Source organism: Leptonychotes weddellii, chromosome 1 (assembly GCF_054177405.1).
Source record: "Leptonychotes weddellii isolate Sample4059 chromosome 1, ASM5417740v2, whole genome shotgun sequence".
Lineage (NCBI taxonomy): Eukaryota > Metazoa > Chordata > Mammalia > Carnivora > Phocidae > Leptonychotes > Leptonychotes weddellii.
This window is the reverse complement of record NC_138369.1, coordinates 145,918,807-145,945,014: the sequence shown is the minus strand read 5'-3', so window position 1 is coordinate 145,945,014 and position 26,208 is coordinate 145,918,807. Positions and strand designations below refer to the sequence as shown.

General features: G+C 37.6%; 1 protein-coding gene across 2 annotated transcripts in view; it reads right to left on the bottom strand.

The window, feature by feature from the left end:
- CBLB (Cbl proto-oncogene B) overlaps positions 1-24,837 on the bottom strand; it is a 222,024-nt gene extending 197,187 nt beyond the window's left edge. Inside the window, exons 1-3 of one of the 2 annotated variants that reach the window (XM_081797463.1) lie at positions 24,679-24,837; positions 23,133-23,314; positions 10,062-10,312 (exon numbers count right to left, since the gene is read on the bottom strand). In XM_081797463.1, coding sequence (XP_081653589.1) covers positions 10,062-10,312; positions 23,133-23,300 — 419 coding nt within the window. In that variant the 5' untranslated portion in view covers positions 23,301-23,314; positions 24,679-24,837. Of the gene's footprint in view, positions 1-10,061; positions 10,313-23,132; positions 23,315-24,357; positions 24,454-24,678 lie in introns of those variants that run through there. The other variant, XM_081797473.1, reaches the window with a different exon arrangement.
- Between the last annotated feature and the right edge of the window lie 1,371 nt (positions 24,838-26,208).

Here is a 26,208-nt window from a genome sequence, read left to right as displayed (position 1 = left end):
GGGTGGCTCAGTTGGTTAAGCGACTGCCTTCGGCTCAGGTCATGATCCTGGAGTCCCGGGATCGAGTCCCGCATCGGGCTCCCTGCTCGGCAGGGAGTCTGCTTCTCCCTCTCCCACTCCCCGTTTGTGTTCCCTCTCTCGCTGTGTCTTTCTCTGTCAAATAAATAAATAAAATCTTTAAAAAAAAAAAAAAAAAAGAGGACAGACATATCTGGTGCTGCCCTGCCCTTTTTTCCTGTCTAGTGGCCTTAACAAGGATAAAACCACAGCAGAAATTTTACAACCATGAAGTGACTAGAACGAGGACAAACCCAACTAAGGGAGGAGATTACAAAGCCAGAAAGCTTGAGTCTCTGGCAGCACTGTTGAGAAATATATATCCCTATACTCCTGAACTACTGTTGCTTAGGTATTGTTACTTTTAGCCAAACACATTCTTAATTCATGCAACTTACATACTTGGTTATGTTGATAAAACATTTTCAAAATTTTACTGTCCAAAAATGAGATTAATACTTTAAGCCAAGAGTTGGCAAACTATAACCGACAGCCAATTGTGGTAGATACAGCATGTCTACCATATGCTTTTTTGTAAATAAAGTTTTATTAGAACACATCCATGCCAATTCATTTACATATGGTCTATGTCTGCTTTCCTACTATAAAGGCACAGCTGAGTAGTTGCCAGAGACCATGTGGCAAAATCTAAAATCTAAAATATTTACTATCTAGCTCTATACAGTTTGCTAACCCTGGTCTAAACTATTCAATATGCCACTTGTAGAAACAATTATTTACTCGTTTAAATTAAGATCCTTGAATTTATTCCCTAAAGTCTTAATTTGAAGTCCATACTTACAATACTCTTTATCTTAATATTAAAGGTACAAAGTGGATGGGAAGTGTAGCCTTCTCTATGCCAACATGGAACACACCTCACACCTCTTTTTTTTTAATTTGCAATACAGAAAACTTTGTAAGCAGATTTAGCAACGATGATGTAAGTCATAATCAACTATTTTAATTAATCCTCCAGAGTTTTTATCACAAAATAAAAGAGTAAAACAGGGAATCTTAATCAAGTGATAATCAGGGCTATTAATATTATAACCTTTAATTAAATATACAAATTTGTAGTATTAATAATTTCTGAAGAGAGACATAACATTGAAATCAGTAAGAACGTTTGTTGTAACAAGGTATTTATAAATATATTTATGTCGATATATATAAAAATATTGAAGGAGTCACACCACGTTTTTAATATATGCATAAAAATTAATCAAGAAAGTAATTCACCATGCTTTTTATTATAAATACGAAAAAAATTACAAAAACTATTTAACCTATAGGTCTTTCAAAAAAATGTTTTAAGTAATTTGTTTGTCATTATCTTCAATAGAGAAAAGTCTTCCATACTTCTCATGACATATACTCTAATGAGTTTCCATTTTCTTCTCCTGAGTATAAATTTTATACTATTTATTTGGTCACTGTTATGGGTTGAATTGTGTCCCTTAAAAAGATACATTGAAATCTTGGGGCACCTGGGTGGCTCAGTTGGTTGAGCACCTGACTCCTGATTTCGGCTCAGGTCATGAACTCAGGGTCATGAGATCAAGCCCCGTGTCGGGCTCACGCTGGGTGCGGAGTCTGCTTGAGATTCTCTCTCCCCCTCCCTTTGCCCCTACATGCCCTGCCCCCCACCCCCCGCTCTCTATTTCTCTCTCTAAAAAACAAATAAAAATACATTGAAATCTTAACCTCAACCCTACCTTAAATGTGGCCTTATTTGGAAACAGGATCTTTGTAGATGTAATAAAGTTAAGATGGAGTCATTAGGCTGGGCCCCATCCAGTCTGATTGGCATCCTTGTTAAGAAGAGGGAAATGGGGACATATGCAGAGGGACAAGAACACCCTGTGATGACTAAGGCAGAGATTAAAGTTGTGTTGCTAGAAGGCAAGGAAAGCCTGGAGCTACTGAAACTAAAAGGGTCCTGGAAGCATCCGCCCTAGAGCTGAAAGGAGCACAGCCCTGCTGACACCTTGATTTCAGACTTCTGGGCTCAATTTCTGTGAGAGAATCAACTTAAACAACATAAACTGTTGTTCTAGCCACTCAGCTTATAACATTTTCTTATGGCAACCCTAGGAAACTAATACACTTACGTATGTTTGATTACCTAGGATTACAAGATCAAATGATCAGATGTTCAAAGTAATATAGTTCAATAATAAGTCTAAATTATCTTTTCTTCAATGATCCTACCAAACCAAGCAGCCTCAATCTCTATTATCTGAATCCATAAATGAATACGTTTTGTAATTCCCTCATAGGTGTATCCTGCTATAATCAGCACATCTATAAACAATTGATGTATAAATGCAAATTCGAATAAGAACTCATGTTCTAATAGCTTAAAGAAACAAAAGATTAATATTAAAAATGGATTTAGAAAACTGAGTGTTTCTGAAGCACTTTATTTCAAAATAGTCAACATGAGTACTATTTTATGACCTACCCAATTAGTGCTGGATGCTAATCTGTTTGGATTCCTGGAAACTCCACTTTGTTAAATCACTAGGGAAGAAAAAAAAAAACAAAAAACGGCGCTTCTTGGGCTAGATTTTCAAGCATTCCTCAAGCTATATGATTATTACTGCAGCTTGTCTGTTTTATAAACAGACTTCAATTTAGTTTTTTAAGAAAGTGCCAAAGGAGCTGTCTTTAACTAAATAACAAATCTGCTGCTTGAAAGACATCATTCATCAACCTTCTTTGTTGGGAGTATTGTTATTATGAAACTAAAAACAGGCATTCTTTTTTGAGTGCTTCTGGATTTTAATTATCAAATTTGAATGTCACCAGATATTTACTGAAAGGAAATAATCAATTTTAATAAGCTGCCTTAAGACTGAAAAACATAAAAGGTATTCAACCATAAAGCCGAGTTCACTTGAGTCTTGTGAGCTGGCTTACTGTTTTATAATACAATGCTTACTGCTCTCAGGAATTTGTAAACATTTAATAAACCTCAACTGGAGGGATAAAAAATTCTCCAATTATAAAATCAAAATATCATATGTGTATAATATATAATTTGACTTGGAAGGAATTTAAATAAATTGCAATAAAATTTTTGAAAGCTAATAAATCAGGAGTTATTTAGAGGCTGCTTGATATTAACATAGGGCTGGGAAAAAATAAATAAATAATATAAAATGAATTAAATGTAAACATTTTTAAAAAATAAAATTAAAAAAAAAAAACAATGAATTTAGTTTTAAATTATATCTTAATAACTTCTTTGGATTTTAAAAATGTACTCCAAAGAAGAAATTGTTGGCAAAACCCCCTTCACTTTTCACTTACATGAAAATCAGTAAGAAAATTATTTTGTATCTACTTAGCAAAAGCAGCATAGATGTAGTCACTTACAAAGTCCTTACCAAAGATTCTTCAAGCTCTCACCTGCCCACTCTAACAGACTCCCTTTGTTTAACTTTGAAAACATTTGTCTAAGTAACTTTCTTGTGGTCTCTCCTTTCACAGTGTGTTAAAAAATAAGCCCCTTTATTTCCAAACTTTAGAAAAGTATATTCACATCTCTCAGATGCTTAAGAAATATGAATGAAAGCATTCTTATCAAGACTGCATAAACTTTCTATTCATTTATGATAAGTCAATCTCAGGAAGATGTTCAAGTTTTCTAAAGAAAATTCCATTTCCTACCTGTCAGACACTGCTACTCGGAAGTGTTGACTACTATTTGTCCTCTCAATCTAAGTTACCTATTACTTTAAAATATCAAAAATTAATCTTTTGTTCCTCTAGCCTTCCATCGAAAAGAAAAAAATGCTTAGAATGCAAATGTTGAAAAAATTAAACGGCAATTGAATGTTTATACTAAAGTACTTGTGCTAAAAAAAAATATCAGTAACCTATTTTGATTTATTTAGAAATCATATTTTTCTACTTGCAACTTGTCCCTTGTCCTCATGAAATGCAAAAGCACTACAATTTCCACCATTAATAAATAAAAAGAAAGGAAAGAAATAGAAAGACTAGAAAGAAAGAAATAAACCATTCCCTCTCATGCATCATTCAACAATACATACTTCATAAAATATATGAAATACATTCAATACTGTACGAATTATTTATAAAAGAAAGACATAATTTCCCTAAGACTAATTCTCCTGAAAATGATTACTGTAATAACAAAAATAGTATTTTTACTAGAAACTACTACTGGATTTGAAAAATTATTTAATAGACTGATAAAACAACAGTAGGCTTTAGTTTGAAACAAACTGCATCTTTGTTTTATGGTGTTGAAATGTCTGAACCAAAAAATATTGTGGCCTTCCAGAAAATAATTTAAAGGCTGAAAAAACATAGATTGGAGTCAGGAAACCAACCAAGGCTACATTGAACACTTGGAGCAGAAATGGCAGCAGACTATTCAAAAGCAGTCTTTTCTCTATTTCCTTCTCGCAATGTACAGAGCTGCCTATGAGAAAATGTAGAACTTAATGTGGCATTTTAAACAAGGCCATTAACCTGTGAATTCTAGTAATAATGAAAACTATTACATAAAGCCCAAATTGTGCGTACAGGTGAATCTCTTTACACGGTTAAACGGAAAACCCAGAAGGAATTTCATGACTACTTCCATGACCGATGCAATCAACTGAATTTGCATTTACACAAATTTAAACATCTAAATTGATACATTATTATTTGGCCAAAGCCATGTTGCCTACAGGGGTCTGAAGAAAGCTAAGTAGGTTTGTTTGCAGCTTTGTGTTTTTGTTGTTCCTGTTATTGTTGTTGCTGATATTTTCTGATTCAACTTTTAACTTAACCATGTATCCTTAAAATATCAGTTCCAAAATGTTCTTGGTACACTATCTCATAAATTACAGCACAGGTATAAACAGCAAGCATAGTGATTTGTAGTCCTTAAGAGGGAAAAGCACTTTATTAATATAGCAGGGAATACATTTTTCTTTGTTCAATCAAGAGAGAAAGATTTTTGCGTGATACTCCTGAAGGATCTTAAATAAAGACTAGCATCTTCCAGGACTAATCTTTCTAGGTTGAAATACTTTTTAAAAAAATTCTTACTTGGAATGCATATTATTACACAAGCTATGCACACTGATTTTCTACAATACATGTGCATAAGGAATGGTCCAGCAGCTGTGAAATGACATTAATAAGACAACAGCATCTGTGTATTACACTCTGGCATGAATTTTTTAAAGACCTTTTTTTTCTTCACTGATAGGTCATCAAACGCAGAGCTATTTTTCCACCTCAGTTGACTTTTGGTTTTGTCTCAGTGGTTGTAAACCAGAGTGTGGGAGGGGAAAATGGGTTGTTGCACTCTGGTTCACTGAAGCAGCTCTGAAATATGGAAAATCTGAGTATCCTTAGGCCATCCCCTCTGGGTGTTCTAAAACAGTGTCCAAAACTTGGCCTTGCCAAGCAGGTGATTAACACATAACTTCTTATATGAAAGAGTAAATATCACTACTGAAATGGCCAACTGACGAAACTACCAGTCAAATCCCTGAAGAAAGGCCCCCCCGTCAATTCTACTTGTTAGCTATAGCTAGCTTCACACTCATTGTGACTTTTGCCACTAAAAATTTAAGCCACATGATAAAAAGTTTCACCTCTCCTCTGTGCTTCATTGAAACTACAAATTCTCCCTTCTCTTCGTGATTCCCAGCCTCCACCCCACACATACACACGAAAACTTTCTGTGTGCCAGAAATCACTGAATTACTTTTCCCAAAAATAGCAGCTCAGAAGGGTTTAGACATTCAGCTGGAGACACACTAACTCAGTGTGAGGTTCAATTGTTTGTAGGAGAGAGAAAAGAGAGAGGAAAAAAAAAAAAAAAAACTTGGGAGAAGTGATACCAAAGAAGAGGTTTACTGTAAAAGTCCAGCAAGGCATGAAGCATGCTTCTCACCAGAAATCATCATTCCACCCATTCTCAAGGAGGCTTTCACGATGCCCGTAATATCTATTTCACTAGCAAATAAATTCATCTATATTTCTACCTCTCACCTATACACACAAAAAAATACATCGCATGCCATTTGCTATATTTCTTCATTTATTCTTCTATTTATGATATTTGTCAAGTTATGTGAAATTGCTTTAAAAATTTAGGCTACAGGGGCACCTGGGTGGCTCAGTCATTAAGCGTCTGCCTTCAGCTCAGGTCATGATCCCAGGGTCCTGGGATCCAGCCCCACATCAGGCTCCTTGCTTAGCAGGGAGCCTGCTTCTCCCTCTCCCCCCTCCTGCTCATGCTCTCTCTCTCTCTCTCTCTCTCTAATAAATAAATAAATAAATAAAATCTTTAAAAAAATCCAGGCTACTCATATTTCAGCAATCAATTAAAACTGAGCTTATTCAAAGTTGATACCTGAAATTTTCCCATTTGTCCTTACATTTAAAACAAATCCACAAAGAACTTTTTGATACAGCAGTGTATCACAGTGTACTCTTTGATTCATGAACTCATCAGCACAATTGCCTTCAATAGAGTACATAATCACTTGGGGCAATGCTGATATAATCAGTGGGCTCCAAATCACTATTTCTCCTATTACTGCTCCCTTCAGTTTTCAGCTTAATAATACCAACATCCCTACTGACATTGTTTGCAGAAGCAAAGATTTTTCAGAGAATTTATGATATTCTCAGTAATCAGTGCATCATCCATGTTCCATAAGGCTCATTCTACCAAATAGAATACTTTGTTGCCTACCATAAGAACATTCTAAGAAGTTTCTTTTATTTTCTATAGAGCAAAGCGTCCCAGAGTTCCATGTACAATGGCACACTTTAGCCTCAGCTTACACTTAAAATCCCAAGGAAACTTAGAAGTGAATGTGTAAAAATAGATTACCACCAAAAGAAACATAAATCAGAATCTATGTCCTTGTGATGGTATAGCAAGAATGGTCCATTATTATGAATTCTGATTAAACACGTACCAAATGTAAGTTCTGCATAAAAATGGCTGGTCACAGAACACTATCAGAAAATGAACATGGATGACAGTAAAATTCATTTAGGAATATGCTATATCAGCATAGAAACTAATAAACTTTGTCTTAGGGTGGAATTTAGGAGAGTGACAAAATTTACTTGGACACTTAAAACACAGAATTTATAGAGTCCCCTCAACATGATCAATCAGCATTATGCAACCTATCATCATCTGTGGAAATCTACCACAAGCAATCAACATGTATAGAGATTCCCCATGATATGCTCCCACATAAAAAGCCAAAAATATCAAAATTTATAAATGAAATAGTAATTACATCTACTGGGTTAGAAAATGTTACAGGTTACTAAAGAAGTCATAGAGTGGGGTACAAGTTTACCACATCATATATGACTACATCCCATGAAAGCACTGTATCTGCTCAAATTCCTAGACTGAGAAACTAAACACCTTCTCACTAACCTGATATCCTAATAAGTGAAATTAAATGGATTTCTTTGCTGGTTCATGAAGAATTTCAGGGCTACTAATTTTGAATAAGAAGTATAAATACAGTTATAAAACAAGTTGATTTTATTAGATCACTGGTAGAACTACAAAGTAAAAATATAGTTTCAAACATAAACAGCTGGACTCCCCATAACCGTGGTCATTCTTAAAAGAACTGCAAGAAGAAATAATCACTACGATATTTCTCTACTTTGCTTCTGATGCCATGTGGTGATTCACATTCCTCTTGGCAGTCCTGGAGCGTCTTAGAGCTTTAAAACTAAATAAAAGGCAACTGAAATATTCACCACCTTCAAGATGTGTACACTGTGATACAAGTATATTAAGTGATGAGCCTAGAGTTATAATTGGGTAGACATTTATGATTATGTTAGAGTTCATCACTAATTTAGAGAACAAATTATATATAAGTAAACATTTATGCCATTTTACATTTTGGCAGAGGGTTTTTCTATGTTTGATTTTGATGGTTTTACTCACTCTGGGTATTTGTTTTGCTGTTATTTACAGACAAGTTCAGCGTCTACACACCTAGATAACTGAGTTTGCTATTAGACAACCCTAGGCTTTATCAGACTACACGAGGCTAGCTTTTCTGACCTGAAAGAAACACTAGTGGTTTCTTGGAGGTTTTCCTATATGTAAAGAAACTAAAATCCTGAAAGATTAAGTGTCGTAAGCTAAAATGCAACTTGCCTATATAAAGATATTAGATATTTTAACTAATATTTGTTTTCAAATGTGGAAATCTAAATATATTATCACTATCAATGAATATTCTAGATGTTTGCTGGAGAGGTGGGGGGTGGGAGGGATGGGGTGCCTGGGTGATAGACATTGGGGAGGGTATGTGCCATGGTGAGTGCTGTGAATTGTGTAACACTGTTGAATCACAGACCTGTACCTCTGAAACAAATAATACATTATATGTTAAAAAAAGAAGAAGATAGAAGGAAGGGAAAAATGAAGGGGGGGAAATCAGAGGAGGAGACGAACCATGAGAGACTATGGACTCTGAGAAACAAACTGAGGGTTTTAGAGAGGAGGGGGGTGGAGGGATGGGTTAGCCTGGTGATGGGTATTAAAGAGGGCATGTACTGAATGGAGCACTGGGTGTTATACGCAAACAGTGAATCATGGAACACTACATCAAAAACTAATGATGTAATGTATGGTGATTAACATAATAAAAAAATAATAATAAATAAAATATCCCAAAAATGGAAAACTACTCTTCTTCATTTGATTTAAGATAGATCATGAGATATAAGACTGAAATAGCCAGATGACAAATTTTAAAGGGGAATCTCTAAGTCTGGAATCCTGGCTATAAAGTGAAGATTCAGTTGACGTCCCTTTAGTCTTTGCCACCGCTCTTCAGTTTCTCACTTAACAGTCAGACCCTGAGAATCAAGCATCATCTCCCACCCACATCTATGACCTGCACATATCCAATCAAGGCTGCATCTTAAAGACACTCCCCTCCACTACCAAATACTGGTGCATGGAGGGCAACAGAATTCTCATTTATCACTGGTGGGAATGCAAAAATGGGATAGCCAGTTTGGAAAATAGTAGGGAGTTTCTTACAAAGCTAAACACAGGCTTATCATAAGACCCAGCAGTCATGCTCCTAGGTAGTTACTCAAGTGAACTGAAAGCTTATGTGCACATAAGAACATGCATACGAATATTTATAGCAGCTTTACACATAACTGCCAAAACTTGGAGGCAACCACAATATTCTTCAGTAGATGACTGGATCAACAAACTGTGGTACATCCATGCAATGGAGTATTATTCAGTGATAAAAAGAAATGAGCTATCAAGCTACAAGAAGACAAGGGGGAACCTTAAACACATATTGTTAAGGGAAAGAAGCCAGTCTGAAAAAGTTACATATTATATGATTTCAACTGTATGACATTCTAAAGAAGGAAAAACTTATTATAAAGAGAGTAAAAAGATAAGTGGTTTCCAGGGATTCAGGAGGGTAGGATGGGGCTGGGGGACCAGAGGGGCAATGAATAGGCAGAGCACAGGATATTTCTAAGGCAGTGAAATTATTCTATATGATACTGTAATGGTAGATACATGATGTTATATATTTGTTAAAACCCACAGAACTGTGCAACACAAAGAATGAATCCTAATATAAACTCTGAGCTTTAGTTAATAATACTATATCAATATTGGTTTATCAATGTATCACACTATGCAAGATATTAATAACAGGAAGGTAGATGGGAACTCTGTACTTTGGAGTAAGTTTTCTGTAAACTTAAAACTGCTCTAAAAACTAAAGTCTAAAAAAAACCAGGGTCTCGAAGTAGCTATTATCACAAAGAAATTTAAGTAAAACTATAAGGTTTAAGTAATGTGAAAAGCAAATCTACAAATGCAATATTTCTTCTGAAACAAAAACATGGTGACATTAATGCTGTGATGCAAAAAGCCATGGAAATTATGACTTTACCATCGAAAACAATAAAAGCGGAAACATTCTTACCTGTCCTGTGACTGCTCTTCATACATCCTCTCCTTGCCTTCTTTAAAGAGTCTTATTGCCCGCTTTGACTTTTTCATCAGACTATCGATGTAGATTTTAAAATATTCATTCTCACTGAGTTGGGCAAGTTTCTGGTTGTCATCATATTTACTCAATATAAGTCGCAAATGCTGATATGTATCAGGTAAAATATCAAGTATATATGGTGGGCTATTTTTCAACTGAAGCTTGGGATTTTGGCACAGTCTGACCTAAAAAAGAGGCAAAAATAAAACATTTTCATAGGAACCACAATAATGTCTTTCACAGAAAACAAGTTAAGAAATTTATCAAACTATACTATTTCTTCATTTTCCACAATATAAATTTTGATCTTAAAACTATTATTTCCGGGGCGCCTGGGTGGCTCAGTCGTTAAGCGTCTGCCTTCGGCTCAGGTCATGATCCCAGGGTGCTGGGATCGAGCCCCGCATCGGGCTGGCTCCCTGCTCGGCGGGAAGTCTGCTTCTCCCTCTCCCACTCCTCCTGCTTGTGTTCCCTCTCTCGCTCTCTCTATCAGATAAATAAATAAAATCTTTAAAAAAAAAAAAAACTATTATTTCCAATCTACAAAGAATTGGTAAATATCTGCATCCGTCTTGATACAATTGAATCCAATTTTCCTCTCTCCCCATTCATTTTTTTCCATGTCACACCTTTACTTTTCCCCTCTAAAGTTTTCATTCTCTCTTCTACAGTATCCCGTTGTTCATGGCTTCGTAGAACCCCAGTGTGCTAAGTATTGTATACCACTAATAGTCTCTTTTGTTAAAATAAAAATTAGGAAATGGGCCTCTTCTGCTGGCAACCAATGTCTCACACTTAGATATTATCTTACTACACTGAACTCCCAGCTAACGTTCTTTCATAGATTTCAATTAATGTTTTGGTCTATTGTTCCTGAACCCCGAGGAGACAAAAACAAAGAGGTGCAATGTTAATAGCTGAGTTATTAAGTAGTAAGCAGGTGTCAGGCCCGAACGAGTCTTTTCCACCCCACCCCTCCACATTATATCCCATGCCTATAAACATGTGCTACATAATGGTTCAGTTAATTCCATCAGGTGCCACCCAACCACCGGGGCATTTGGGTTGCCTGCAGAACTGAAAATTACTTCTGCAAAGGGTAAGTTAACCCGTCTTATTCCTAGCCCTTGAACCAGCGTGTAAGGAACCACCCAATTAAACAATTTTTAAATGACAGGAGCGTATGCAGTGCAAAGCTGCACACTCTCCTGCATAAAGGCAGCCTTCCTGAGAAGCCAGCGAAGCACAGGCTTGAGGGGCCCTCAAAGAGCTAGCCCTCTTCTGAGTCCTTCATTACGTATTCTTTGTAACACTTTCAAGAGCAAGATATTCTTTTTTTTTAAGATTTTATTTATTTATTTATTTATTTGACAGAGAGAGAGACAGCGAGAGAGGGAACACAAGCAGGGGAAGTGGGAGAGGGAGAAGCAGACTTCCCGCGGAGCAGGGAGCCCGATGCAGGGCTCGATCCCAGGACCCTGGGATCATGACCTGAGCCGAAGGCAGACGCTTAAGGACTGAGCCACCCAGGTGCCCCAAGAGCAAGATATTCTAAACACAATTGGTTAAGGTTTCTGCCTTTTTCCAGGAGGACTTCCCTTCCATCACACTTAACCACAGCATAGGTACAGGAAGATCCAAGTCAGATTTGGTCATTTATATGTGTCCAGCGGTACCCAGGACCAGAAATACACATGGGCAATGGAAGAGAATCAAAGTATAAAGCGTACAGCGTCGAGGGGCGCCTGGGTGGCTCAGTTGGTTAAGCGACTGCCTTCGGCTCAGGTCATGATCCTGGAGTCCCAGGATCGAGTCCCGCATCGGGCTCCCTGCTCAGCAGGGAGTCTGCTTCTCCCTCTGACCCTCCCCCGTCTCATGCTCTCTCTCTATCTCATTCTCTCTCTCAAATAAATAAATAAAATCTTTAAAAAAAAAAAATGTTTAAAGTGTACAGCGTCGAGATTATTTCTCTGATGTTTGTGGATTTATTAATGTTTTAAAAATGTATAACTTGTGTCTTATTTATCAATCTAAAAAAATTCACTTTCATACCCAATTTTGTATTTGTACTTTTGTATTATTTTTCTTTAAAAGGACCCCCTCCAAATTTCAGGTTCTACAGAACATGGATTCACCCCTGAGTACTCACAGAAGTGCCTGGGCCAAATAGAAAACAGGAAATAACAAATGAAAAAGTATTCACACTAACTTTCACACTTGCTTTAAGAAATAACTATATGATTATTATTTTTTTTTTTTGTGGGAAGAAAAATCTGGCTCAAACTATCAAGCATCAGCCCTTAATTTAAGACAACCATTTCACACATTAACGGAGGGCATTATCATATCTTCCTCCTTGCTGTTGTATACAATGTAGAAGTATCTAGCATATAGTATAGACATAACAAATGGATGTATAGATGGTTAGAATACTTCATGTTCATACATGTTATACATATATATATACCTAAATCATATGACTATATTACTTGCTTATTTTCATGATTGAATATACTAGTATTCAAATCAATAACCCAAAGGCACAAGCAAAGATTAAATATAAGAATATTATTTTGATACCCTAAATTTCTTGGAAAGGTAAGATGCCATATAATTTATTAAATAATGTCAAATCATGAGAAAAGTATAGTTAAAGGGGTTAACAAAGCTTTTCACCCTCTTTCTACTTTTGTGACTTCGATATAATCAGAGAAGCTCATTCCGCCGTAAAGACTGATGAAGTCCCAAATATGTCAATGATTTGACAAATCCAAACAAGATATAGTTTTTCAATTCTTAAAACTATATAAGATAGTATCACAAGTATATACAAATTTCAAAAATATTGCCAGCCACATCCTACGGCAGGCACAGTTTAATCTCAGCAACATAAAACTTGGTACAGCGTGTCACAGATTGATAAATTATTAACTTGTAGTTAGGGAACTAGGCAGTTTCAAATTAATTTTGTCTACTGGTGAACATTTAACTGATAAAAAAAAAATTCTCTCAGGTATTTTCTTCAGACATTCCAAGTAAATGTTCTTTAACAGATTATTTTAAGTGTTACAGATTGTTAATTTACTATTCTCTTCCTGACCTTTTTCTCATTTGCTTTATTTAAATTTTAATTCTATCTGGGAATTTATTGCTTTATTCAGTACAGTTGTTTGCATAACTACTATATACCAGGTACTGAGCTTACTGCCAGGAAATTATAGATGACTAGAACATACTTCCTGCCTCAAGGAGTCTGGCAGAAGAGACCTAGTTCTCTATAATTAACTTAGGAGCAATGCAATTCTTGCTCTAAGGGATCTTCGGAAAGATCCTGTCCAATCCATTCATTTTCAGATAAAGAAACGAAGAACTACAAAGATTAAGGGACTATTAAAAAATCATTAATCCAACACAAGAGCCTACATCTTCTGAATCTCAGGCTGATCTTCTTTTTAACTATATCACAATTTAATTAGAATTAGGCATATAATTAATGATCCCTAGCTGACCTCATTTACATTTTTATTTTTACACCATTTGCAAATTTCCATGAACTTCAGGACCCATTTGTTAATTCTACAAACGTTTATGTGTCAGGCATTGTTTCAGGCCCTAGGGAATGCAAAATGAAATACATCACAGACCTGTCCTCAAGGAGTTTTCCAGTGAAAAAGAGGGATGGCTTAAAAAAGAATTACAGGAGACGTTAAGGGCTTTAATGGAGGAGAGTACAAAGTGCTGGAGGAGAAAAGCAGCAGCTCACTCACATCTCGACATGAGAGTATCAAGAAAGGCATACCTACATTTGCAAAAGGAATATTCCAGGCAAAAGCGTACACAAAGGCTTGAGAGGCACCAGAGAGTAGAGCAGAAAGAAAGAGGAGTCGATGCAGTCATTCTAAGAGGTGAAGGCTTAGGGAGCCTGTGGGTGAATGGCACAGGTAGATTTAAAATAGGCTAGATTCCCTTCATCAGGGCTCCGGTGGGCCATGCAGTTTTCTAAATTTGCATTTAGGAAAGTGTAACATACATTGCGAACTATGATATGCTGCTGAGTGTACAGTCCATCAGTTGGATTAGTATTAAGCTCTGTGATTTATGACAGCTCCTGCCAAAAACCAATCACCCTACACCAGGACTATGACTTCTACGCAGGTCAAATTCAATTCAATAAATATTTACTGAGTGCCCATTATGTGCAAGGAACTGCGAAAGCCAGAGAAAGAAAAACTGCTTTTCTAAAAACAGTATGTTAAGGAGAAAAATCAAGCTCACCACAAAGTTCAAGTTCAGATTCAAATGACTTATATGTCTTCTAGAAATATCTAAGTTGCTCCCTATTCCCAACACAGAAAAGCTTTAAAAAGAACAAATCTATAGTCATATTATACAATACTGATCTTTTTAGGGCATCAACTAGTGCATAAAAGGATTGGTTCATTAGCAATGTTACTCTTTGCTCTTGAACTAAAAGGCAAAACACTTAGTATTGAGTTAGGCTACAAATTCCATTATAGTCATTGAGTCAAAGGATTTTAGAGCTAAAGAGAACCTTGGAAATCACAATGACCAATTCCTTCCTTTTGACTGAACAATACTAAAACAAAGAAATGGAACATAGCTGAGTTTACTGCTCAAAACCCTAATGTTGAGAGTTCAAAGTCAGGCACTCCCTTCATAACCCTACGCAACTGCCTGTTGTATTTGTGTACATGTATTTAGAGATTTTTAAGGGGGCCTCTCTATGTATGTCTGCATCGTTTCACATACCTAAAAATATGTATCTAATCTATATATATACTACATATCCTGTATATTCACATACATTAAAATATATTTGACCATATCAAAGCAAAGGCACAAATACAAACACAGGATTTGCTAGTGCTATAACAATTTCCAAAGCCATTAATTATTCTTGGAATACTCCTGTATTTAAAGATTTTCCCCACTGTGCCTTAATTAAAACTTGCAGTCAAAAGTTAACAAAAAGGTATTAGGTCAGCTAACATATTTCCTAGGTTCACCCCAGCCCCTGAAATATATGAAAGAAATTCTACTGAAGCAAATGGAAACTTCAACAGTAAGGAATTGTGCCTAGACTATAACAGACTTTCATTATAAAGCACACCTCACTTCATGGAGGCTTCAGTTATATTAAACCAAGCAATGTACCCACGAAGTGAAATACCCCATTTTTAACAACAGTAGGAAAAGCTTGAAAGAATCCCTTGTCTGTGCTCCTCACGTAAATGTTTTAAGAGGTTCCTTAATGCAATTACACAGAACTATATTATTATGATAAAAAGCATCCATGAGTTCTTTGAGTTCTTCCCACTTTAATTTAGCAAATCATCCTAAGTACATAAAAGTATATACATATATGTATACAGTATAAAATGTAAAGAGTATAAAAATAATCAAAACTCTACATAAAATATTAATTGGGGAAAACTAGAAGGTTAGCATATAAAACTGGTTATGAATCTAGTATATTAATTAAGGTAGGATTTGGGGGCAACTACCAAATCATTTATGGTTTTCAATGAAGCTTTCTTTAAAAGCTTTCTTTAAATATAAGCATCATTAAATAATTGATTAGCTGTAATTAAAATATCAATTGGAAATTGTTATAGCACTAGCAAATCCTGTGTTTATATTTGTGCCTTTGCTTTGATATGGTCAAATATATTTTAATGTACGTGAAAAGGGTCACCAGGACCTGTACATTTTACCCCCACACACAGACAAAATCATTTGTTCACTATCTTCCTTCCAAATGAAAACTGGTCTTCCTTAAAGGTGGAGGCATATCTCTTACTTGTCTGTTTCCTTCACCTAACGTAGAATCTTGCATACAGTGGATGCACAATAAATACTTGATGGAGGAAAGAAGGTGTAGAAGGAGGAAAGGAACAAAGAAAGAACTTCTCAGAAGAAGATAATATTACAAATAGGATAACCATACCTATAGTGAATAAATCTATATGTGAGTACAAAGTTTAGAGAAGAATTTGATTATATCAAATATTAGGGGGTAAATAGTCTTTTGATTCCCTTCTCATGGAAGGGGGAAGAATCATGTATTCCATGGAATAATGCTGTGCTTGAATCTTCATACTATGAACACAGACGCTAGAATCATCAAACCTAGGATCTCGTGCTACCATTTATTAGCTTTACTACTTTGGGCCAGTTTCTTCTAGAAAACTCTGAGGATGTTATGATTCTTTGAAGAGGAAATGTAAAGTGCTCTTCGCAGTACCTAGCACATAGTTGGTACTCAGTACTTCTTGGTACCTCTCTCCCTCCCATATTTTATATTATACCACTCTGCAGATATTGCCAACATATGAGAATTAGACCAAGGGCACTGGCGCTCTGTTGAGCATCCTTAAGAGTTCTTTCAGCTCCTAAAGTTCTTCACACTACCTGAAACTCTGTAAAAGTCTGGAGTGTTTTGTGCAGGAAAGCAGCAAACAGTAATAAGCCCAGCTCGGTCCTCCTGATAGGGAATTAATGTATCAGCAGTACTCAGCTGATGCAGTATCTGAACAGGTAGAACATTTACTTTAATAACTATTTTTGTTATTACTATTGGAAGATAGCATGAGTGAGCTTAACAATTATTTAAATATTAGTATGTTAAAGAGCTAAAAATTTGGTCAGTTATTTTCAAAATGCTTCATTACTAGGAAAATATCAGCAATTTACAAATACTAACAAACAAAAACAACAACAACAACAATTTACCCATATGCCCAAGCAGAGTGGATATAAATAGTATTGTGGCACCATTTAAGTCACAGCATGTTTCTTAAATGATCTTAATTAATATACAGGATAAGGACTTATTTCCATCTCAATGTTTTACTTATTTACCCACTTAACTGCTAGAAGACTGATTAAAATAGTCTATTTTTATTCTATACAATTTTAAAATGTGGTTTAAACATTACAAATGTTATTCCTTAAATCACTTCCTGACAACCCAACATAAAATTTACAAATTCTCTCAAAACTCTGTATATTTCCTTACTTCCCTCTTATCTAAGTAGAAGTTATCTACCAAGGTTTACTCTTCTTGTTCTTAGCCTTTCCCTCCCACATTGTAATCCAGGATGATACTTTATTATTTCTTCTTCCTTTACATTTTAAATCACTCCCCACCTGCATCCCTTCTCCTCAATCTATGAACCTCTCCTTTCACACCACGCACACACAAAGTTATGCTCTGCTCAAACCCTCAAGCTATCTATCAGAACTTTCTTCCTTTTCACCAGTTGTCACACTTAGAGAACAACTGTTAGGTTATCCACACATTCTTTCTAATCTAGCCCTATTACCTAAATGAAACTACTCTGAAAGGTCAACAATGGCCTCTACTCAAGAAACTCAGTGACTTCTTAAATTTTCATCCTGCTTGGTTTTCTCCATGTGGACTTGAATTTGGTTTTCTCAGAATTGGAAACTATCTCCTTAATTGAAGCTGTCTCTACCCAAGAAATCAACCTGCCCTAATTCTTTTCCTACCTCTCTCATCACTGTTTTTTGCAGGATTCTCTCTCCTTCACCGCCATCTAAGTACAACCCCACACACAGACAAAACACCAGTCTCTTGACTTTTTCTCTGACTCTCATCTTCTACTCTGCATTGCAAATCTCTTACTGGTCTACAGCTTGAAATACTACCTCTGTGGGCATATCTACCAAACATATGTCTCCAGTTTCAACTTCTCTCTTTAACTGCACATTCAACTTTCTGACTTCAAAATGGATCTCACTCTGGCATGTCAAACTCAACATGGCCAAAAACAAACTTATGCCCCAGCTCCCAAGCTTCCTCTTTTTCTTACTATGTTCCTATCTCATTAACAGCATCACTGCCTTCAGGCTAAAAACCTCGAGTCACTTTCACTTCACCTTCTCTTTCATCCTCTATCTCTTAAGGGTCACCAGGACCTGTAAATTTTACCTCCAAAATGCCTCCCACATTTGAACCTACACTTGCTATATCAACTCTCAATTCTCTAGCTCAGCCCTTCATTATTTCTTGCCCAGTCCATTTTAATTCCTCTTGATCACTACTCCTACTTTTAAGTTTTTCTCTTAATCCATCTTTTGTAGAGTCAAGAGAGTAATCTACCAGAGCATAGCCTTAACTGTTTTTCACATTCCGCTTTAGGTTTTAACATTCTCTTCCACTGAATAAAGTCCAGACTCCTTGAAAGAGCAGAAAGCCTCTTCATCTTTCTCTAACTTACCTTCTCAACAATCTCCCTTTACCCACATTCCTTCAGCCTGGTGTGTTCTGCACGTCACTGGAATCCAAAACATCCTTGAAAGAGTAGCTGGATAACACCTCTACCATGCTGTGTTCCTTATCGACTCTTCATCCCCCAGCAAGCACATTCTCCCCCACCATATCCTATGTTACAGCACTTTATTTACACCCCATTACAGCATTTACTACATTCTAGAGCATGTAGAATACACTATACTACATAGAATGGAATGGGTATTTATAAATCTCTGTCTTTCCATAGATGGAATTTGATAAATGAATGGTGAAATCAACAGATACCATGTAGAGGAACTTTGAAGAAAGGAAGAGCTGATTTATAATCTGAATTGTAAAGATTTTATAAGAGTTGAAAAGATGACTAACTGATTAAGCCTTCTGTTAAATGAATGTCCTATGTCACAAGGATAAACCAAGGTAACTTGGTAGGATTCCTTTAAATCTTTTACTTTACCAAAAGTTTTCCCTAAAAGTGGAAAGGAGCACTTTGGGATCACTTCACTTAGCCAAGCACAAGTTCAAAATCTCAGTATTAAACAAAAATGTTCAGACACTTAATGTGTTATCATCTACCCAAGTCTAATAGTGCCCATGATTCTGCTAACATGGAAGAACTTCACTGGAGTAAAGGAAATACATGAAGAATAATTCAAATAAATGACATTCCCTATTCCAAGGGCCCAAGGACGGTGATATCTCAAACCCAAAAAACACAAACAACAGGCATCCAAAACCTACGTTTTAACCCACATATAATATTTTTCAGAGGTATGAGGAATTCATCTTAGAAAAGTATACCGACTATTAGTTGTTAAAGTAGCTGCATGTATTCCAAGCATCTTTGATTGACAACCTTTAAGATATATTATAGTTGCAGTAAAATTATAAAGATGGAGAATGAATTACACTCCAAGCTTGACAAATGTACTGAATGTACTAAGGGTAAAAGGCAGGAAAAGGCTATTTGGCATCATCACTTTTTAAATGCTTTTAAAACTCTTTCAGTAATGTAATTTCAAATAAACGACAAGGACAGCAAGACAAAACATAGGCAGGTACTCAACTTGCTTTGCTCTTTGGCATCAATTAACTCTTTTCTAATTTCCTGAACATCCATGTAAGCTCAGTACATTTAGCATCTATTAGATTGAAAACTGTTTCTTCCATTTTCCACCACCTGGCTAAGACGCTTGTGAAAACCATGCTCAGGAACCTCACATTAATAAATTATCATTCCTCCCATACTGAATAGTAATCATTTCCTTACCCTCACCTCAGCATTTCCAACAAGAGTACAATAATGCTATTCCTAAAGGTAGTGTGCAGCAGAATCCAGACAGACAACTGTCTGAACAGTAGCCAGAAAAACAAGGAGGTTCTTCTTCACTTTGCTCCCACTGTACTTCCCATAGGTCTGTATTACAGTCTTGTCCATACTATATGGCAATTACCTAATAAATATAATATAAATAATAAATTACCATTTATATGCCTGGCTCTGATGTTGGTGTCTGAGTTCCTTGACAGGTCAGAGGCAGAGTTATACACATCTTACCTAGCTTTGTATCCTAGTATCAAGCACTTAGTAGGAACATAGTAGGCCCTCATTACATGTTGATTAAGTGTTTAAGAAACCCATCTCTGTAATAGTTTTGAAACAGACTCCATATTTCAGGTATATTTGAACCTGGATATATATATTCATGAGTAATAGTTCTGTCACTGCATCAAACAGGCATCCAGGGACCGGAAGAGTTTGGGCTTAGCTATTGACGTAAACTGACACATGGAGCTAAGGCCAGAAAACATGTCTCAATGGGATGCTTTGGTATATGCTACCATTCTTTTTCTCAGTAAACTGACGTTTGGTTACAGAACACTTAACATCTCACCAAAAAAACACAACTGAGCAATAACTCCCTCCTACTCTCAGTGATCTTGTACAGAAGTCTGCCCTCTGAAAACATAACAATTAGTTGGAACTGGAGTCTCAGTTGACTTTTTAAATTCTAGAGGCCAGGGAATGGTAAAACTACGGACTTACTGGGTATTTCTCCTATAGTCTGAGACTGCTTCATATCCCCTGTAAAATAAGTTCTTTTACTTTGTAGGTAGCTGCAACATACTGAACTTAAAGTTTGTTTCATATTTATCCTTCTAAGATCTGCCCTTGTTGAAGAGGCTTCCTAAAGAAAAAAAATGCTAACTAAACACCTAACCCTGCCTTTCAGGTAACCACCAGCTAGACTTGAAAGTTACTATTTACTGTTATTCGCAAGCTAAACTCAGGCTATTGCTGTTATTTTATAAAACAGGTGATACATCAAGGGATTAACTTTTGGACTCATAATAAATATCCTGACGTAATCACCAGGACAATGTTGAGAACCACCTCCTTCACCACTAACAAAGAAAAAAAAAGGTAAACACATGTGAGGGATGCTTCTGCATTACACAATTATATTTTCAGTTAGTAATTATCAATGCCTTTTTATTACTGTGTGATAGAGTAGTGATAAACATCCTGAAGTCTTTTATACCGATTTATGTGCTTTCCCTCCACAAAGCCCCTGGATGCATTCTTAAATGAACACAATCATTTTCATTCTTGACAAATAATGAAGACAAATAGGGAAAGTCATACCAATGCACCTTTGCCAACACCGTTACCCACATTCCACTAAGTAGAGACTTTCAATAATAGTTTTCCTTATGAGTCAAGTTTCTCAACTGGAGAGGCTAAACCCGAACCCACAAAAGGGTTAATAAAATAAACAATGGCAGAGGCTTAACTATCACAAAACCATCTATTTTACCATAACCCATGGTGAAATAATTATAAGTGGATAAAACTTATGTTAACAATCAGTTACAAACCAAAATTATGAATATATTCTTTAATGTTTGAAAAATAATGACTTTATATTAACTATAGCTCACCACTTCCTGATATCAGTCTTTTTTATTTGCTGTGCTAACATTCACTCACATACAAATTATGACCTCTCACATAAGGGGATAGGGAGGGAGCGGCAGCTCCTTGGTAGAATCTGACCCGTGTGTTGCCCACTCATATAACAGGTAAGCTGGGGAAAAACCATGAATTCCTTCTCTTTTGCCCAACTAATGATTTAGGCAATGAGAGTGACCTTACGTTGCATTTTCTTTAGAAAAGTAAAGACAGTTAGTTTTGTGCCTGCCAAATATATGCAGTTCTTCCCACTGCATACCCCTCATTCTTAAGTGTCCAACGCTAAAATCCAAACCTGACCTCAAGCAGCAAGTTGCAATGTTCTGACACTATGACATCATTCTGTCTGGAGCATTTTAATATCACAATTTGAATAAACTGGCAGAAGCTTAAATAGGTCACAATGAAGCCCAAAACTAAGGATATTTATCTGGCAAAAATTTCTGACTCTGCATTTAGCATCACCAGCCCTAGAATGGCAGGCCTATCATTCATCTATCCATCTGTACTTTATATACAGATAAATGAAAATAAAGCAAATCTTATCACCTTCCTATACCGTGAATACCACACTGACAGTGGCTTTTTGTGGCAAATATTCATACACAGTTACAGGCCAAACTAAAGGCGACTGCTACTATATGATTTCATGGAGGCTTTAGCACATCCCTACAAAGGATATTTTTTTAAACCTCCATTTCTGCAGTCACAAAAATATCAAGAGCCCTGTATCAACTAAATTCATAATTAGCCCCAAATATCTATGAAATGAAACCAGATGTTGCTACAAACATTTACCAATATGCAGGGGACAGTACTACTGCTTCAAAAACAAGAACTATTAATTCTGCACAGCAGCAAGCTACATCTTAATCATATTTATTTCATAATCCTACTTAGTAAGCTAGGACACTGAAAGCTAGTTTCTCAGTAGACTCCAGTAAAATATTCAGGTTGCCTAGACTTCTCAGGGTACTGACATCCAGCTTGACTTCTTCTTGTAAAATTATTATTCATCTGAAAGCAACATGCAGAAACCACAGAGGTTTCTGATACTCTCAGCCCCACCACCTCCATCATAAATTTTCCTTTCACAATAAACAATGTGCAGTCGAAAAGGTTTCCTGTTTCAAATGGAATAGATAAAAGAAACTGTAACTCTACCATTAACAGCAACAACGAAAAGTTTCTTAATGAAGATGAATTCTCACAGATGAAAATGGAAACTCTCTCAAATACTGCTTCCTCACTTAAGGACTAATCTGGTTCTTCCTCTAGTAAATATTCTCAGTGTCATGCATTGTGGTTGTCATGAGTGGTCCCTCAGAGGGTTTTCTTAAAACACTGGTTTGCACTCGTTTGTTACTTAACAGAAACACAACCTCATATAAGACAGAGCAAACACTTCCAAACTATTCTATGGCCATGTACTAACAAAGGGCAGCCAACAGTAAAAACTTTGCATATCTGAGTCATATAGAGGAACTTTGAACCTTGAAGAGTAGGACAAAAGGTAAAAAAAACAAGTCTTTGCTCTGAATCCAACTTTTTAAAACACACGGAGTGGATGCAAGGAAAATGGTCAATCCAAGTCAAAAGACCGTTGCCGTAACAATAATTATTAATTAAGGGTAACAATAATATTAGTTGATGGTACAAATAAAACCATACAAGAGGAAACCATATCCAGGGCAAATAAGGCTACACAGAGGCACAAGCATACAGAACTTACCACTTTGTCCATGAGTTTCCAAGTTTTCTCCACAGTCCTGCGATCCGCTGCTGCTTGCTTAGGAGGTCCAACTGCATCCTGAATAGCATCAATAATACCCAAAATCCGTCCTTTTCGGGGGTTTCCTCCTCGACCACCAGGGTTTCTGCCATTCATAGAATTTGCCATCTGGAACCTTAGTTCTTTGAAAGGCAGATTAAGAAAAAAAAAGTTAGTCGGTCATGAAAATGTTTATCCAGCAGAAAACTGAACAGGTTAATTTGTACCCACTACATTCTCCATCAGTGAGAACAAAATCCCAGGTTCCCAGATTCAACTTCTCAATAGCAATGAATTTGCACTCTCAATCTGTACACACAACAAACAGTAACCTTTTGGGGCACTAAGAGTTAAAGATACATCCTTCTCGAATTTCACGTAGCAAAGCCTTGATTAATACCCAACTCATAACCAAAACAAACAAACAAACAAAACAAACAACTTACAGAGGTTTCCTCCAACTAGATAAGAACACAATGTTCTCCCCATCCCTGCCTTAATCTCAATTCAATGTACACTAGAACTAAAGCTCCCAGAAAACATTTTGGGAGCCTCACTTGAAAACCTCACTTTCACTCTGTTAGATTTCACCGAGTTATATAAACGTAAAGATTATTCTACAGGAGCACAAGGGACATATCTGTTGTCAACAATGGCTTAGGACTCGGATTTTCCCGGCTAAAACCAACAAGTACGAATACGGGAACACGGACACACGAACACACAGTTCTTTAAACCAACGTGGTAAGGAGTTAGCCCCAAGTTAAGAGCCAAATAAACCAACAAATAACCCACTAAAAAAAGAGGGGTGAGAAACTGACAAGAGCGGGTACAGAAAGGAGAAGAGAGTTCACTTATTTCGCTCCTTTCCTCTCGTCTCACTCAAGGGGAGTGGGGGTCCAAAGCTTTGTTTCGGGACGTCTGTGACCCCTCCTTGTTCAGGACCCTCCCCTGCCACTCTCGGACCTCAGCTGGGGGAGGAAGGTGGACACAGAAAGGCCAGAGTATCCCCTCGCACCTCCAGCGCCCGCAGACCCATCGGTCTTGGGCGCCCCGCATTCAGCTCCCGGGCGGACGCACCCCCCCACACACACACACCCGGGATGTCTGCAATCCCAGCCGCCCGTCTCCCTTCACTCCCTCTCCCTCCTCCCCCGGCCCAGCCAGGGTTCCGGTCTTTAAATACCCCTCTTCAAACTGTGCCGGCGGCGGCGACAGCAGCTGGAAGCCAGGGCTGTCCCCTGTACCTCCGTGGCCCGCGGCTGACTGCCCCAGGGCCCCCTGGCCGGAAAGAAGCGGCAAGCCTCCCCGGCGCCCCCTTCCCTCCCGGCCTTTCCGCGCTGTAGCTGTCCAGAGACACGAGTGTGCGCGGGTCCTACTTTACACGCACGAGCCCAGGGTGCGTGGGTAGCCGGGGTAGGGAGTGTGTGATCGCCGTAAAAGCACGTTCCCGAGGAAGGAGCAACCCAGAGCACAGACCACCGAGACGGGGAAACGCAACAATTACCGTCAAGACCAATCCACACCCGCTCTCCCCTCCCGCCTGATTCTCGGGGAGGCCGCGGGACGCCGCAGCAGCACTAGCTGGAGGTGGAGACCACTCGCTGGATACCCCACCCCTGTAGGATACACACACAGAGAGACCCAGGAGCGGGGCGGAGCCGGGGGCGGGGCCGCGCGCCGCTAGGCCAATCCCACGCGCCCTTGCACTGCCCGACAGCGGGCGGCGCCAATGGGCGGGAGGCGGCCGTCCTTCTCGCACTACCACCCAGTCCACGTCTCCCACAGTACACAATGGCCCCAAAGGAAGGCCCGCTCGCGGCACGTCCCAAATAGAAAGGGACTGGGAGGGAAATGGGGGGACGGGACTCACCCAGGAAGAAAGTGGAAAAGGGAAAGGAAATGGAAGAAAGGATGCCAGGCACTAGGGAACTGACCAATAAGGAGTGGGCGGGTGGGCGTGAGCATTGGGAGCCCGAGCCAAAGCCAACTGGGGCTAAAAGGCGGGACTTCCTGCTTCGCTCACCTTCCTAGTCTTTTGTTTCATAGCAACAGAGTAGTCGCTGAGAGGGAGTACTCTGGGCGGGTCCGAAGCTGAAGAATTTCATCTCCCTAGGGCTGCCAAACTCTTCTACCCAGGACAGCAGCCAAGCTGGTCTAAGGCATAGCTTCTTGCTGGCTGTCAAAAAAGAGCAACAGTCACCCAGCTAGTTTCTAGGATGAAATATAAACCTCGCATAGCGTAAACGAGGGTTAACACCTGATTGCCAACCAAAACTTCCTAAATTTCTGAGTGTAGCTCTTTTACTGTTAGCTCTAGACAGAGTGCAGATCAAACATCAGGCTGATGAAAAAAGCATATAATTGACAGTGCTGACCAAATAGTCTCTACTAAACAGGCCAGGGCAGTAAAAGAACCAGACTATAGGAATTGCTAATATATGCATCACACCTTTTAATTTAGTGCAAGTTTCTGCATAAATGACTGAAGAAGAAACAGCTTTTGTATTTTGTTTGAGTCAGGTTTGTATAGATTTCTCTCCGTCTTAAAAATAACTTTATTGTATCTGCCATTCTGTCCTATCATTTGTGATCTCTCTTCTGTGGTTCCATCACTATGCCCTTAGAAAGAACCACATCTGGCTAATCTTAAAAGGAAAAATCTACTGTGTTGGGACCCTTCTTTCTACAAGATCATAGATTAAACAAATGCCTTATATTTCTTTCTGTTTAACTTCAATCCTACCACAGGTGCTACTAACAATTGCACTGGACTGTCATGCTTTGGAATTTTCTTTCCATTACAGTTGGTAGTGCTGAATACACTTTACACCTTAGGCTTCTCAGATGTTGTGATATTTTGTGCCTTTAAAAAATATATATATTTCTATTCTTTCTCTAATCTGTTAACCTGATAAAATATTTCTCAATGGTTCTAACCACTTTCTAGCTAAATAAACATTTTAGTACTGTGATTACTACTGTCAAGGATCCTGAGTTGTTATAATTTACTCTACAGCCCTAAATTCAGATGGTT